Source organism: Melanotaenia boesemani, chromosome 4 (assembly GCF_017639745.1).
Source record: "Melanotaenia boesemani isolate fMelBoe1 chromosome 4, fMelBoe1.pri, whole genome shotgun sequence".
In the NCBI taxonomy this organism is placed as follows: domain Eukaryota; kingdom Metazoa; phylum Chordata; class Actinopteri; order Atheriniformes; family Melanotaeniidae; genus Melanotaenia; species Melanotaenia boesemani.
In genome coordinates this window covers 12,890,421-12,908,321 of record NC_055685.1, presented here as the reverse complement: position 1 = coordinate 12,908,321, position 17,901 = coordinate 12,890,421, and the positions used below count along the sequence as shown (strand labels likewise).

At 38.8% G+C, this 17,901-nt stretch overlaps 1 protein-coding gene across 1 annotated transcript in view; it reads left to right on the top strand.

Moving 5' to 3' along the window:
- Positions 1–89: 89 nt before the first annotated feature.
- pds5a (PDS5 cohesin associated factor A) overlaps positions 90–17,901 on the top strand; it is a 33,397-nt gene continuing 15,585 nt past the window's right edge. Inside the window, 3 exon segments of the mRNA XM_041983818.1 lie at positions 90–201; positions 1,107–1,259; positions 17,429–17,632. Of these exon segments, the coding sequence (XP_041839752.1) occupies positions 1,146–1,259; positions 17,429–17,632 (318 nt within the window). The 5' untranslated portion in view covers positions 90–201; positions 1,107–1,145.

The window sequence follows — 17,901 nt, the reverse complement described above, 5'->3', positions numbered from 1 at the left end:
AAAGTGAAGTCAGCAGCATTGTGATGTCTGCTTCCGAATCCCGCCATGAATTTGGAGCTGTAGTACTCGTATGAGACCGAGGGGGGCGCTCCGCACCCAGCCTTCACACAGACAGCATTGACTGAACGGACAGAGAGCTTTGTGCCGAAAACTAAGCTCAACCTGAGTCAGACTAATGAATTAAAACGGCCTATTTAAGAGGTAAATACTAAAAAGGAAGCGCTTGGCAAATATCCATGGTTTTATGTTGTAGCTGTTTGTTTACAAATATATTCATTTTGCATTTGTTAGGGTGTTCAAAATCATCCGTGGGGCAAGTTGGTGAGAGAGGAGGGCTCAGGGCGACGGTAGCAGCCCTGCCTCGCCTGTAAACTAGCGGCAGTACAGAGAGATGCTTGGAAGTTGAAAAAAAGACCGTAACAAGTAAATTCGCTTATTTTTAAAACTTCTCAAAGTAGTTGCATTAGTTGTAAATCACAGGAACTGACCACGAGCATGGCTATTTGAACCAAAGATGATAGGATACTTCACTTCCTCTGTAATTGTAGACGAGATGTGATGGGTACCTGGATAGTTTGCGGCCTAGGCTAGCAACATAGGCTAACCAGTATGCTAACGTGTATTAGCCGCTTTTTGCTAACATTACTTCCCGCAAAATGCTAGCCAATGTTGTTTGCTGTACAAATAGCAAGCTAGCTAATTTGATAACCTGTATGACAGTCAATATACACCGGCTGCCTTCGTCTTGTTTGTGAAGTGCTTTTCTAACAACATTGCAGTTTAAATAGGTATAGTATTGGCGAAGTGGTAGTAGAGCTGGTTTCTGTATCTACACGCTAATTTGTGAAGATTTTACGTAGAATATACAGCTGATGTTTAGCTGGGGTAATTTAGCATGTAAGCTAATAAGATGCACGATGTTTGTTCAAGTAATGGCTTTCTGTCTGAGAAGTGTACAAGACTAATATATAGTTTAGTATACAAGTGTGATTTTCAGTGATTTAGCAACCGAAAGTGTTGTTTAGCGCATGCGAATGATGCTTAAAGCGATGTTTTGTTAAGTGTGGTAGCATGGTTGTGTTGAACTTTTGTTTTCTGACCCATAGAGGCCAGTAGAAGACCGTGTGGACCATACATCAGGAAGCATGGAGTTCCCGCAACAGCAGAAACCGGCGGGGGATGGAAAGATCGTCTATCCTCCCGGAGTAAAAGAGATTACCGACAAGATCAGCAACGACGAGGTTGTCAAACGATTGAAGGTATGTCGTTGACGTTGCTTGCTGTCCAAAAACGAAGTTATAACCTGGAAAAAAAAAGTATCCAGCTTCTGGCACAACGCCAAAACCCTCCTAACTTTGTAAACTGTTGCATATTAATTTAACAGTTGCCCTTTCTTGGTACTTTGGCTTGAATTTTATTTGTAATATGCTAGTGAACTCACTTTGATCAAGTGTAGGGTACTCTGAAGATGCTAGTGTGCAAGCTGACACTGATTTTATACAAGCAGGTTTTATAATTCATTACAGATCAAACTGAATTTTACATACAGGGAACAGCACAGTCAGCTTTTAGGGGAATTAAAGAAAGCAGCTGCACTAATAAACTTGTAATAAGTTAATTCTGTTCCCATATCGTAAAAGGAGTCAATGTGGGAGAAGATGCAGTAGCCTGCTCACATGTGAAACATTGGATATTTAATGCAATGTGTTATTTTAACACAATGCAATATGTTATTGTGATGGTGGCCTAATTTACTTGCATAGGGGAAAATAGTTGTGAACACAGTATTGACATGTTATTGCACTTTAGTCGTCGACGTCATCAACTCACAGAATTGTGGGAGTAATTGGGCCATTTTGGGTGTATCCATGGTATGTTTACATCAGTTCAGCACTAGCTCTTGTCTTTTTAAGCTCCATATTTATTCAGAATTTCTGACAAGTATTTCATTTTATCATTTCTTTTCTGAGTTATGTACTTGCTGCAGCAGTTTTGCACATGTATTTACCTTTTATAACATCCAGAATATATTCATTAATTAGAAATTCATGGAAGAAGGAGAACAATAAAATGTTTAATCTCAGAATAAAAATATAAGAACAGTAAATGTTTAATAAACATATAAATGATCAGTATGATGGTGTAGCTGCAGCTGACAGTTTGTAGACTCGTAGGTTTTAATCCATTTCTTTGTAAAATGGCTGCATGAACATTTAATGTTCAGTTGTTTTGAAATTCATGACGGGTGTATGAACTTACACCAAGCACCAGGTAAACGCAGACATCTAAAGCTGGGCTTACACCAGAAGACTTTTAAAAGATTTGCAAAAGACTCTAGAAAACTACCAGCTCACATCTAAAAACAAATGTTTAGAGTTTTAAGTCTCAGCCTGAGATTTGACAAAGACTGTGAATCTTTTGCGGTCACTAATTACAAGACTACAACTAGATTCTTTTAGCATTTTTTTGTGATATGTTGGACAGTTGATATGGAACAGGGCTGATCTGCACACAGTAAAGCAAGCAAGGGGAGAGTTTCACTCCAGGATGGAATTACACATCATCATCATTACGTGTGTCTTTGCATCTCCACCAGGTGTTACACTGACTCATCAGAATCTGGAGGGATGAATGAGTTTCTATTCTCTCATTTGTTAGATCATTATACTGTAACACATAAATGATCCACAGCAGACACTTACTTCTTAATAACCACCCGCTCCTCTTTCTGGATGGTCCACCGACGACATTTCATCACCGCTTCTTGTTCGTCTTTTTTTTTCCGTCCGTTTGTGCCGGTGTTCTGACTGTCAGGATTCCTGTTTCTGCTTTTGTCAGAGCTCATCTATTGGTTGTTCATCGTGTTTCGTCACTGCGACTTGCGATAATATCAAACATGTTTGATATTGTCACAGATCCAAGACTAGGGAAAGATTACCAGCACAGATTACCAGCTTACACCTAACAACCGAAATGACGGGAGCGCACTGTGACTCCAGTAAAACTCCTAAGATTTCCTAAAGACTTTCGTTTTTAGCCTGTGACCGTGAAAATCGTTTGGTGTGAGCCCAGCATAAGATAGAAACTGGTGGCAACGCTTCTAAACCTGAACTTCATTTATTGTTCAGCAGATTGTAACGATCTAACTTACTAATAATTAGTGTTTTATTAGTGAGGAACCTGAACATGTCGATGTAAACATTAGCTGGGTGCCCCCAAAATGGTGTAGAAAGCTGTGGCTATGCGACATGCACGTTCTTTGTTTCTTGAAGTTGTTTGTTTGCACAGTCAAGTCTTCAGTTTTAGAGAAACAAAGTGTCGTCAGTCCAGCACTTTTAGATCTGATTGTATCCAACCAAACCCCTGAATGACCATAATTTTTAAATGTTTCACTGTGTAAACACAAAAGTTAGTGAGCAGATGGCGAACTTACCATCTAATCACAAGCTTTTAATTTACCATTGAATGGCGAGCAAGAATTTTGCAGTGGGATTTTAGAGTCTCTTTGCTAATGGCATTTGAATGTTGTAGCTGGGAAATTGTATTATTTTACTTCATGTTTGACTGTGATGACACATGAAAAAACAAATGTTATCCTTATGCAATTCCAGTCAACCTTTCCATTCAGAATCAAGACATAATAAGAGAAGACCATGACACATGACTGTGGACCTTTGCATCATGGTTTCAGTCCGTTTTAAAAGTGGGACACCCTCAGTTTATTACAAGGTTATTAATTACAGTTGCTATCAGCATTTGTTATACCTCTTTACACCACATCCTGAAATTCTCTCTGTCCTCCTCCCACCCTTAAATCCTTATGTTTACTGGGACCCTGTGTCACAGTTGACTGTTTACTACCTATAGTGGCACAGAAAGTAAACAATCCTGAACTTGGCGGAAAGTGTGCTGAATGACAGGTTGTTGAATCTCCGAGACAGATGTGTCTGGATCACTTTGATGTGTGTTGCAAAGAGTCAAAGACTGACATTAATTGCATGTGCTGTAGGTTGTGCATCTAGGTATCATTTAGTTGAAGAGACTCAGTCAGGAGTGTTGTCGGCCAGTAGTAAAGTTATGTTATGGCAATATGTCAGTCGGCATCCTCAAATACAGTCAGCCTCTGCAGTAAGTTGTGCTCTTTATTCTGGTGTAAATTAGGTGTTTCACACAAATTTTCTCTCATGTCAGTTCAAACTTTAATTTTAATTTAAATACACTAATGGATGCATGTCTTTATTATGAACCTCATATTCACCAGCATGGTGTTGGTCTCCTTCCTCAAGTACCACTGGTGTGTGTGTTGCTTGTATTGTCTTTGTTATTGTATTTTAACGTTTTAACAAAAGTTTACTGGATGTAATCTGAGAACTTAAAATGACACTAAGGAGCAAACAGTTTTGCAGTTTTTTTTATGTAGATCAAGTTGTGAGGTCAAAATGTTACACTCACTATTAACATATCTCTAAAACTAGATTGTTAGATCCTTTCTCACTCAAACTCACTCAAGGTAAATTAAACTAAATTTACTCATTTTCACTATTTTTTTTGTTCAAATGAAATTATTCTAAAAGATATACTAACTTGAAAGATAGCAGTGGATGCAGCTCTTTGAACAAAGTCCCTGCTGGTTCTGTACATAGAGCAGTTTTATTTGTTTAGTTTTGCAGAAGTCTTCTTTACAGTTAACTAGTAAATTCTTATCAACCAGCTGTTTTATGGACAGAAGTGTAGACATTTTTTAACAACATTTTTGTTGTGTGGTATTGATGGAGGAAGTAGTAATCTGTCAGTATTGTGTAGCCAGGGTGGTTCTATTCATGCTGTAAGATCAAGCGCATCACTGTTCTGCTGGTTTTATGTATAAACACTTATTTCATGCTCACAAATGAATGATACAAAGTGTTAGTTTTAGTGTGCGGTTTAGTAAGAGTTTCACATCTTATTTATTTATTAGTTATTGTTCTAATTTCTGATCAATCATGGTGATCAGAAACTGTGGACCCCACAGCTTCTAGAATTCACTATATTTGTTGACTCTCTCCTGGTGGATAACATGTATAGTTCTCAGTGCATTGAGCATAAATGTGCTGCTCTTGGCACTGGAAAGGTATTTAATTGCCTAAATAAAGTAAGAATCTCCATCTACGTGTTTGGCATGTTTTAAAACATATTATAATCTCACAACCCACATCTGTGCTAAGTTGATTATTTGCAAACTTAATGAGAAAAACTGTGTTTCGATGGACAAACAATGGCTACTTCCTGTACAAGAAAGTATCCAGTTCTACCCCTTGAGTGGGAGGACTTGCTTTCCCACAGCAGGTGCACTTTCCTCTGACCTCTTTTGGAGACCAGTGTATTCAGCTGACTGTTCAGGGTTTCCCACATATAGACCAATGTGTGATGCAGTGCCACAGATTCTACACCAAGTGCCACAGACTCGCCCCCTAGAACATGATTTTCGTGAGAAAAAAAAAACAAAACAAGGTGGCTATCAAATATAACGATGCTAACCAATTTAATTGCAATAACATTTTTAGTGCATGCGCGGCATGACAAGCCCAGTTCGTCCGTCATTTCTCTGTTGCGGGACATGAAGATGGAACAAGATCAGCTGGCTGGCTATGGATAGATTTGAGCATAAAAAGAACATCAATGGAACAACCCATAGGTGTCACACCAGTGGAGGATGATTTTAACACCCACACTTTTCCTGGTAAGAGGTTTCAACACCTGCACTTTTCCCACGTATTTTAAAAAACTTTTCTCAGAGTTTTACATAAACTGTGCAGCGCTCTGCCTCCTCTCTCTCTCCCTGTCCTGTTGTTCTGTGACCAGCTGTCCGTGATCAGCTGATTGGTTTTTCTGACACTAGTACCGTCTCTCTTGTGTTTATTGTTCAGCAGATAAAGAGGAAACTAGCAGTTCATGGTACACACTGACACATATTGTTATATATATATATATATATATATATATATATATATATATATATATATATATATATATATATAAGATCTAAACTAAGGTCTAACTTATTTAAAAGAATTAAGATTGAGGTGAATAATTTAAAATGCTTCTTGAAGCTTTAAAATAGTCTAAACAGGTGACTCTGAGGAACAATAGACAAGCATACAGGTGTATATTTAATATGGCAGCTTAGAAATTGTGTGTTTGAATACCGCCCACTACACACACTTTACATACACCCTTATGATGGACTCCACCAACCGCCACAACACCACACACTCTATTCCCTCAGCGGTGCCAGGGGAGTGCCACAAATTGTCACCTGGTCTGTGGGAAACTCTGCTGTGTGCACTCAGTTTCACATTTGAAGGAACGTCCTAATTGAGTCAGAAATTGATATGAAAATATATAAAAAAAAAAAAAACATAGCAGAGCTGGTGACTATGAATTGTGTCTATTGTGGTGCTGTGTTTATAAAATCAGTGAGCGCTCTGTGTGGTGTCAGATGCTGTTTCATACTTGTTTTATTGAAACAGAAACTGAATTTGGAATTGACATTTGCATTGCAAATGTACCTATAGCTGCTGAAATAAGCCAACTGAGTGTTAATTGGCTAGCGAATGGCTAACTGAGCCTCCCAAAAAGAAATGCTTTCACAGCTGCACGTTAGTCATAAACTGTTGAAATAATTAAAGGAAAGTTCTTTGCACAGGAACCGAGAAAAGAAAGACCATGTGTTTGATCTCACTCCAGAAAGTAGTTATGATCAAATTGAACCACATATACAGCATTTATCAGAGAATAAGCTTCCTATGTGAAACACGTTGGGGAATTCCTGATGCTGCAGTGATGTGAAAACACTGCAGATTACTGAGGCCCATTTTAGGCATGCACTTCTTTCCATTAATCTTGTGTCAGCAGATCATGTTGATTTCATGTGTTGATGAGCTCCAACAGTAACTTAATTGGGTTTTTGATCATCTGGATCAGAGGACTCTCTTACTAAACAAATAACAGTACCATCTAAAGTGGTTTCCCCTATGATAAATAAGCTACAGCATAGATTTGATTTTTCATCATCTTAGAACAACAAATGAGATAAAACTATATATAACAGTATTTGAACTGTAGCCAAAATCTCTGCTTTCAGTTTGACCGTATAACAATATTCCCAAATGCTCTCATCCACTGCTGTTTCATTTAGTACAACACTGTATTTGTTAGCTTTTATGGAAAACATGTTATGGGAACACTATGAACTGTAGAAGGGCTTTGAAGTGTCCTTATGTAACAACTAAGCTGTTACTGCACTGCAATTAAACAAGAGGAGTAATGTTTTCAGCTGCTTTCAGTTCTGATAGACACATAAACTGTGTGCCTTTCATGCTCACATCAATGGTTACTCACAGACGTCTGGATGAAAACCCTAAAGCAGCATTAACACAAAGATGACCAACACCTGAAGGACTGCCATCAGTTTCACATAATCTCTGATTGCAATGGTAACCTGCTCGGGACAGTGCGGTTTGGTATAGTGAACTCTGATTTCTGTTGCATTTCTACAGCCATCTGTATCTTTACCTGGTAAGCAGAGTATAAACCGGATAGCGATAAATGCGTCGGTTACGTAATAGTGTGACAGCATAATGTCTTGCTTGAATTATAATGAAAAAGAACGCAAGAAACAACAGAGGACAGGGGTGGTCATCAAGCAGTTTGTGTTCTTATTCTTGCCATGTGGCTTGAAACAAGAAAAAAAAATTCACAGTATATTTAAAAATGACACTTTTCCCACTTTGTTCTTATTGCTGCCAACGGATTGCAGTGTGTCAAGCTCCACCCTTTAAACCTTGTTTTTGGTCTGGGCACATTTTTTGCGTTTCCACAGGCAAAAACAAGGAAAGGTACCAGAATATCCGACTCGAACGGTCCCACTTTTTTGGGACCCTTTAGTTGTGGTCCCAGTCTTACTGATCCAACCCAAAAGAGTGGAGCTTGACATGTTGCAATCCATTATCTGATCAAGAGTCATAGAAAAAAACAAGCGGCAACCTCCGCCTGTAAAATGTGAAGCCTATGCGGAAGTGCAAAATATTTGCAGTTCACCCCTCATCCGCTAGAAGCTGGCTCCAACACAGAGCAAATCCCCATAGACTCCCATGTTAAAAAGACCAACTTCACAGCAGAAATAAACATGTTTAAAGCCTGGTACAAAAATCCATTTTAGGATTAATAGGTCAAGTTTACCTTCATGACAACCGTGAGGGAGGTGAATCTTTTTTCTAATTCATCCGTTTGGATGTTATTTAGTCTTGTAATTCGTCATAATTAGGGGCGTATCCTTTTGATTGACATGTATCCAATGGCAAGAAGGGAGAGTGCAGCACAACCGCAGTTTTTAGCCGGCTAACAGACGCCTTAGCTTTAGCCTGCCAACAGCACGCCTTAGCTTTAGCCTGCCTACCTCCGTTAGCTGGTAAGCTACTGTTAGCTCCGGGTTGGCTCAGTCAGCTCTTAGCTACAGGCAGCTCGGCATTTGATGGGTGTCAATCATCCACCTCCACCTTCCCAGTCCCCCTCTCAGCTTCACTTCTTTGCCCATTTTTGGATTTTCCGGAATGACAACAAGCGTGACGCTGCCAAGATGGCGACGGTGGGAACTGCCCAGTGAGCTTCAATTCAGCTCTTCAGAAACCTACGGGTGATGTCACAGAGGCTTCATCCATCTTTTATATACAGTCAATGGGAACAAAGCGGTGCCATGTTTATATTGGGGAGAAAAAAAAAAAAAAAGATTTTTTTTTAGTTGTTAAAAGCCACATGCCCAGAAGAGAGAACACAAACTGCTGGATGTCCGCCATTCTCCTCCCTACTTGTTTCCATGTTGTGTTCTTCATGAAAAAAAAAGCTAAGCCAAAATGCAGAATCTGTTTGGAAAAACAAACAGTAATGTGACCCAACCATCAAAGTCAAACAAAGTGAAGTAGATTTTTTTTCTTTCCCTGCTAATGTCTGTTTGATCATAGTTGTAAGGTTTGAACACACTGGTACCAGTTTAAATGAAACTGGAAAAGAAGTTTGGCTTAAAAATTGCTCTTTTAAAAGTTCCTCAGATATCAGAGCTGCCTCTGTGAATCACAAAGCATATGGCTTAGTTTTAGTCAAACACTTAGCTGCCATCCATTGTCAAACTATATCAAGAGCTATTTTTAAAACATATCACTTATGTTTTAAAACAGAAATTTAGGTTACAGTGATACTCTAACTCTCCAGCTAAAGAGGTCACATGCTTCTGTGTCTATTAAGAGCTTTCCTCAGCCAAGAACAGGGAGGAATGGTTGTGTGTGTTTGTGCGTGCGTGAACACATGAATATGTGTAGGAGTTGAGTGAGCTGCTCTGCAGACCGTTGAGCTGTGAGCCCATCCCCCACACATGCTGGCTGCCTGACTGTTGGAAGAGCTTTACAGCTGTAATTCAACACACACTGAGGAAGAAGCAGCTGAAAGCTGAATATTATAGTGTTTCTCCATAAATACTCAGGTGTTTGGATTACAATGCAAACAACCTTTTGATACATCAGTGCTTCTATTTAGCTTTAGGACTTAACAGTAATAAATTGTTTTTCCTTTTATTTTAATCCCAGACGATACTACTAGGGCTGGGTTAAAAAAAATTATTTACAGATTTTAACCAATTCAAATGAAATAAATCCATTATCAATTCATAAAACTTTGAGATCGATTTTTTTTAAAGTATATACAGACGTGGACAAAATTGTTGGTACCCTTCGGTTAATGAAAGAAAAACTCACAATGGTCACAGAAATAGCTCGAATCTGACAAAAGTAATAAATCCAAATTCTATGAAATTTAACCAGTGAAAGTCAGACATTGTTTTTCAAAACATGCTTCAACAGAATTATTTAAAGGTCCCATATTATACACTTTATTCCCAATCTGAGACCATTCATTAATATCTAAATGAAATGAAAATCCGCCATGGTATGGACAAATCGACCCTCAGTTTGAGTGCAGCGGCTTCTCTTCACCTCCCTCTTTTTAGCAGCTTCAGAAATGTGCCGTTTATGGTGGGCGGAACCCTGGTAGAGCAGCTCAGCTGTTGGCTCCGCCCATCGCATCGCCCGTCATGAGGTGATTGACAGGTTAGGCCTTAGCGGTAACTAGACGCTGATTACAGCGTAGTGAAGGATAAACAAACGCCGGAACACCGGAACCCATTCCTGAAGCCCCCATTACCGACCCAAACCGCGACGCACGGAGAACACAGCTAGCTACGCTCATCAATCTGATGCACAATGGCACCGGATACAAACAGTAGAAACAGTGACTTGGCTACATTTACAATAGTGCTAATATATTTTCAAGCTATCAGACTAATAAGGCCGAAACGATAAAATAACTGCCAGCTCTTACCTCTCCAGCTGTGTCACAGACAGTTGGTATTGAACCTGGCTTCAGCTTCAAACGGTTGGCGAAGCCTGCTTTCCATGCCCCCATGTTGTGGAAACAGTCCTCTTTGAAATGCTGGCCACAGACATGCAAAACCTTTGGAAGTTTTCCGGGTACATTTCCTCCAAAAATAAAATTAATCCACTCAGTCCTCGTGGGTTCAGTGGATGGAAGTAAAAAAACGTTTTCGTGTTCATTTATGCAGCCACAAACAGAACAGTGCTTCTGTCGCTTAACCATGTCCGCTAACGAGGGTTGCCGAAAAGGAAAAACACTGGGCGCTAGGTGATTTTTAGAGGGCGGGCTTTGAGAGCCGGTAGACGGGTCCATCGCTCTGTGGGGAGTGGTTATTGTCCCTTATGACGTCATAACGTACACGCTTTCAAACAAGCTCATTTCAGCGCTTACTTCCCTAGAGGTGGAGCAGGGGGGAGAGAGAGCGCCTGAAAGAGTTTCACACTTACGGGTCTCCTACACATGCGGGGGGACCAGTATGACTGTTCCAAAACCATTAAAAAGTGAATTTTGCATAATATGGGACCTTTAAAAAAATAAACTCATGAAACAGGCCTGGACAAAAATGATAGTAACCTTAACTTAACATTTTGTTGCACAACCTTTTGAGGCAATCACTGCAATCAAACAATTCCTGTAACTGTCAATGAAACTTCTGCACCTCTCAGCAGGTACTTCGGCCCACTTCTCATAAGCAAACTGCTCCAGTTGTCTCAGGTTTGAAGGGTGCCTTTTCCAGATGGCATGTTTCAGCTCTCGCCAAAGATGCTCAATAGGAATTAGGTCAGGGCTCATAGAAGGCCACTTTAGAATAGTCCAATGTTTTCCTCTTAGCCATTCTTGGGTGTTTTTAGCTGTGTTTTGGGTCATTGTCCTGTTGCAAGACCCATGACCTGCGACTGAGACCAAGCTTTCTGACACTGGCCAGCACATTTCTCTCTAGAATCCCTCGATAGTCTTGAGATTTCATTGTACCTGCACAGATTCAAGACACCCTGTGCCAGATGCAGCAAAGCAGCCTCAGAACAAAAGAGAGCCTCCATGTTTCCCAGTAGGGACAGTGTTCTTTTCTTCAAATGCTTCATTTTTCAATCTGTAAACATAGAGCTGATGTACCTTGGCAAAAAGTTTGATTTTTGTCTCATCTGTCCATAGGACATTCTCCCAGAAGCTTTGTGGCTTGTCAACATGTAGTTTGGGAAATTCCAATCAGTTGTTTTATGATTTGTTTTCAACAATGGTGTCCTCCTTGGTCGTCTCCCGTTAAGTCCACTTTGGCTCAAACAACAACGGATGGTGCAATCTGACACTGATGTTCCTTGAGCTTGAAGTTCACCTTTAATCTCTTTAGAAGTTTTTCTGGGCTCTTTTGTTAGCATTCGTATCATCCGTCTCTTTGATTTGTCATCAATTTTCCTCCTACGGCCACGTCCAGGGAGGTTGGCTACAGTCCCATGGATCTTAAATTTCTGAATAATATGTGCAACTGTAGTCACAGGAACATCAAGCTGCTTGGAGATGGTCTTATAGCCTTTACCTTTAACATGCTTGTCTGTAACTTTTTTTCTAATCTCCGACAACGCTTTCCTTTGCTTCCTCTGGTCCATGTTGAGTGTAGTACACACCATGTCACCAAACAGCAAAGTGACGACCTGTATCCCTATATATAGGCCCACTGACTGATTACAAGATTGTAGACACCTGTGATGCTAATTAGTGGACACACCTTGGATTAACACGTCCCTTTGTACCATCATTTTTGTCCAGGCCTGTTTCATGAGTTTATGTTTTTTAAATAATTCTGTTGAAGCATGGTTGAAAAGCAACGTCTGACTTTCATTGGTTAAATTTCATAGAATTTTTATTTATTATTACTTTTGTCAGATTCAAGTTATTTCTGTGACCATTGTGAGTTCTTCTTTCACTAACTTAAGGGTACCAAAAATTTTGTCCACGTCTGTATATGTCCTCATTTTCCAGCAACATGACTCTACTCTCGCCTCGCCTCGTCTCGCACATAGTTTAAAATAAATCCGATATGGTCATTTAAAATCACATTTCCTTTAGAACAGGTTTATTTTAGTCTTTTTATCAAAAAGTAAACAGCCTGATGCTGTTTATCTAATTTACATGAGGGCATGTCATAGCTGCTGTCTGTGTCCACGACAGTGAGCACACACACACACAGACACATGCGCACGCAAGCGGGTTTCCGTCAGAAGACAGAGTGCACGCGTCGGAAAACACATCAACCAGCTGAAAATTAGACAAAAGTAAGAAGTTTTCTAAATGCTCTCAGGCAGGTGAAGATGGGAGCCTCTTGCTCCAGAGAGGAACAGATTTAGCATTTCTCCTGCTCCAATAGCATCACTGGCAACGCGCACTGCTGAACAAGCTGAATCTGCCATCACTGAAGGAATTTCTGAGTCATATTATCATATTGTGGATTTAAATGGAGTGAATGTGTGTGTGAATGGGTGAATGTGATGTATAATGTAAAGCACTGGGTATCATTCCAGGTACAGAAAAGCGCTATATAAATATAGACCATTTACCATTTACCAAAGCATCCACAGTTACATCATTACATTCCTTAAAACTTTTTCTTTCAATAGTCTGAACTTCCCTCTGATTTATTCTGTACATTCATAGAGGCACAGAGATGTGGTTTTTGTCTCCAAAGATGTCAGTGTTTGTCTCTCTTCCACTGCAAAGTATCATCAATCTAGTTCATTCATTCTTTTTTTATTCATTACGGGTCACGGGTAAGTTGGAGCCTATCCCAGCATTTAACAGGCGAGAGGCAGGGTACACCCTGGACAGGTCACCAGTCCATCGCAGGGCCGACAGAAAGAGACAGACAACCATTCACACACACACTCACTCCTAGGGAGAATTTGCAGTCTAGTTTTAATATGCTATTTTTAACAACAGATGATTTATGTGAACATCCTTCATGAACACCAGTGACGGGCATAAAAATTATAAAGGTGGCATTTACAGAGGCCATTTTTTTCCTTTTGAATATTTTTTTTATTATTCAGAAATAGAAAAAGCTTCAATAAATAAATAATTCATTAGCATGTGGGGTTACTTTGGGCTTGTATTTCAAATAGAAAATGTCAAATACTTGCTATCGTACAACATTCACTTATTAGCTGACATAACTAAATTAAATCCATTTTTAAATGTGTTTATATTTTTTAATCAGTTAATTGAGGGGGGAACAAGTGGACAAAAAGCATCATATAATGCTACAGTGACGAAGCAGAGTGCTTAATGCTGATATTGATTTATTAAATTGCATGTAGACAGCTCGATAATGAACACACGCCGGGTCATTCTGGCATCGATGCAGCCCATGCATTCAGTGGGTTAGCCATTTGTTAAATGGCTGTTGATTTCCTTTAGTAGTCTGGAAAAGGATTATAATGAATATGTAAATAATAAAAACCGTATGCTGATGTTGTTTTCAAGTTTATAAACAAAATAAACACTTATTTAATTCAAGTCAATTTAACAGTTTGCCAAGCCAACTTTGTTAATAAAAACCTTACTGAACAAAAGTGCTCAACAGAAAACAGCTAAGAAGCTAGAAAAAAAAATAGTAAAAAGAAAAAACAATAAAAGCTAAACAATATGAAAAAACAGAGTTAAAATAAAAAGCAACTCATACTGGTTGAAACACCAACGAATATGAATGTCCTAGATAATCAGATAATCAGCTCTAAACTTTCCAAGTTAAGCTAAAGGCGAACCGGTCTTTTCTTTTTTTCAAGGAAGAATTGTGTGGTCCCCAGACTGTGTAGCGAAAATCTGTTTCTGAACGTCTTTTCTGGGTTCACCTGACGGCCTACTGGCTGTCTAGAAGGTTTTATTTTATTTTATTATTGATGTTGCATATATTTTAAAGTCAATCTAAATGAAAATCAAATGCAAGATAAAAAAAAAAAAGACTTGGAAATGTTAGCAAACATTTGACAGCTAAAAGTAAATGCATGCCCTCATTTCACCTCAGTTACTTAAACATATGCTGCATGTCAAACTAGTGTTTCATAATCACCTTAACCAGAAGCTGCTGATTTGCCGTTTTAGTGTTTCACAATCCTTCTTGCTACAAGATGGCACACACAGAACTATGTTTATCAAATCCAGTTGTCAGTAAGTGCTACACAGACCTTCACATGTAGCCTTCACTTTCTTCTTTAATTATTTTTCTAACCTAATAAAGAAACAATGCAGCACATACATACATACTGTAAATGTATGTATAAAATTCATTAAAAAGCAAAACATAATTTAATTTAATTTCATGGTTTTTCCATGTATCCTTTAGGTCCAAAATAAAGGAGTAGGCTGAAGTAGAAATAGTAAACAAAGTGCATATGTCCTGTAGTTATGTAGTATAGCATTTTAAAACATCCCTTTAAATTTGATAAGTTTGGCATGATTTCATATCATTACATACCCCTGATACTTTGTGGTACTTTTTGATTAATTAATAAATACATGAATTCTGTAGTTTTGAAATCAGCTAGAATCTCTGAATTTGTGTGTGTTCAGATTGATAAACAGTGTGTTTGTGGGTTGTTTGTACTGAGCATTGCATACAATTCTTATTGCTCTTTTCTGGGTGATGTATGTTCTGTATTTGTTTTGTATGTGCTCCCCCAAATGAATTAGTCTGGTACATATTTTCTATGGCTAAAGAAAAGAAAGAACAGTACAAAGTATATAATGAAGGGAAATTGATGAGATATTTTGCTCTGCGTAATATTGTGATTGATTTAGATATCTTTGTCTTGCTGTAACTTTTATGTGATTTCCAATTTAACTTATCAGTTATTACCCCAAGAAACTTGATAGCTGTTACTCTTTATTTCTATCTTGTTTATTTTGGGGTTTTTTTTGTTTGAGTCGACTCTGTAAAGTCTAAAAGTACATGTGTAGTTGTCCTGTAGGTTTTAAATCCATATTGCTGATTGCACGGTATGTTGTGTTTTGTAATAAAATTCTCCAATCTAGTAAAGAATGTTTTTTCCAGTATTTTTAACAGTTGCGGTAGCAATGAAACGGGCCTATAATTTGAACCTGTTTGTCACCTGTTTTGGAAATGGGTAAAACTTTAGCTAATTTAATTTTCTGGGGAAATTCTCCCTTTATCAGGGACTGATTACAGATGTGTTTGAAAGGTTTGACCATGTATTCAATTATGTCTTAATCCGAGGGCAAATGAACTTCATCACAGTCATTGTTTTTTTTTATTTATTTAATTTTCTGAAAGCGTCAATAAAATCCTCTTCATCTGTTTCCGTATGAATATGGTTCTTTAATACTTTTTACTCTCTAGAGTCTGCCTTTCTTCGGTGATTGTAATATTCCTAGCCAAAGTAGGACCCACATTTACAAAAACAATTATTAAACTCATTAGCAGCCATATTTAGATCATTAATTCCTGTATCATTTTTATTCTAGGAATTGTTGGGATAGTTAGTTTTTCCACTTTTTTTTTCTATACGATTATTGAGTAGGTTATATGTATTTTTAATATGTTCAAAATATCTGGGATACTGGGTGGGCTGTTGGGGTCTGTGCTCTTTGAGCATAGATTTTATTATTTCTGCTAACAAAAACTGATTAAATTTGGGTCTAGTTGATTATTTCTACCCATTAATAATGCCTGTTGGTGTTGTATTATACATCGTTGGAAAGCCTGATTAGTCATGTTGACAATGAGGTACAACTTGTAAGTTTTGTGCTTCTGTGTAATAAGCAACATAGCTGAACGTGTTAGTAAGTACCCCCAAACAATGTGCTATATCCCCTGCAGTACTTGTTGTTGTTAATTACTCTTGTTTTAAGTTGCCTAGTGGATTGGATAATTGCACTCTCAATAATGAGGAAAAAACATCACATATTGGCTCTTTTTTATACTTCATTCGTTCTCTTCATTTACACTGTCAAGGACCTCAGTAGCATGTGGAAGATCCATACACTGCCACAACAGCTCAGCTCCTCTCCCTTATGCTGGTCACCACCCTGGTCATGTTTACTGTGGGATGGCAATCCATTCCTCAACTAGAAGTTGTGGAAGGTGAACCAGCATGGTTGTGCTGAACACTCTAAAGGTGGAGATTTATACTCCTCTTCCAGTCCTGACGTGCACCCCTGTTACGCAGACGCGGAGATACTCCCTTGTGATTGGTCAGTTTGGGATCACGTGTTGCTGGATATCTGGATCTTCTCGCTGAATTTGTGCAGTAACCACCGTTTTTAAAACAATAACCAGTGGATCAAGTTGATTAGAGGTTGATCCAATTATTTCTTCGTTTTCTTCTACAAGCTAATAAAGACATTGAACCATACTGGACGCCATTGTTGTTTTAAAACTGAAAATACCTAATGAACTGAAGTGAACTATCAAAAGAACTCCGACCTGGTGAGTTTACCAGCCGATAGCACCCCTGCCACCTTCAGATTAGGAGGAGAAACTGCAAAACGACACCAAAACTACGTGTTCCCCCAATGGTTGAGTGTGAGAGCAAACTCACCAGCGTCAGCTACGCCGTAAACGACCACACGCAGACACCGCGCGAGTATAAATTAAAGCACGACAAAGCTGATCCCAAAAGTCTTCAGAGATATGGGATTTGATGTCTGACAATTAGGTGCCAGTCATACATCTATGACTGTCACACACCTGGCAGCACCTGAAGTTCAAAACCAAAGGTTTTACGAACAGGAGAACATTTATGGTAAAGTTATATTGTAAATTGTCTTAGTCACTTGTGTCTGGGAGGGGCAGTGTGTGAGTTGCTTTGTCAAAGTCTTTAATCTGATAATAGAAACAGAACATTTTGTTAATGAAAACTGCTTTAATGACGTTTTAACTATTAGGAAACGGTACAGTTTCCTCAGTGACCAGGAGAGAAGCCAACAAACTTAACCGCCCATGTCATGTATTTATCAGATGGTGGTGAAGACCTATATGGACATGGATCAAGACTCTGAAGAGGAGAAGCAGCAGTATCTCGGCCTGGCGCTCCACCTTGCCTCAGAATTCTTCCTAAGGAACCCCAATAAAGATGTACGGTTACTGGTGGCCTGCTGTCTAGCTGACATCTTTAGGATCTACGCTCCTGAGGCCCCTTACACCTCCCATGACAAACTCAAGGTAAGGCTTTGAGCCTTGACTATGAACCATCTGTATGTAGACGTTGTCCAAACCCTTTATGAACATACAAGTTGAATTGACTTCTGTCTGCAGATTCATTAGTTGTTAAATTGACTGGTACTAAGCTAATGTACCATTTCTTAGATGATAATTAACTGTGCTTAAAGGTTACCATACACAGTCCTCTAGCAGCCACTAACCATCTTCATCTTTCTGCTCTCTCATAAAAAAAAAAAAATGCTACAAGCTGGTCTAGAAATCTAATCCCA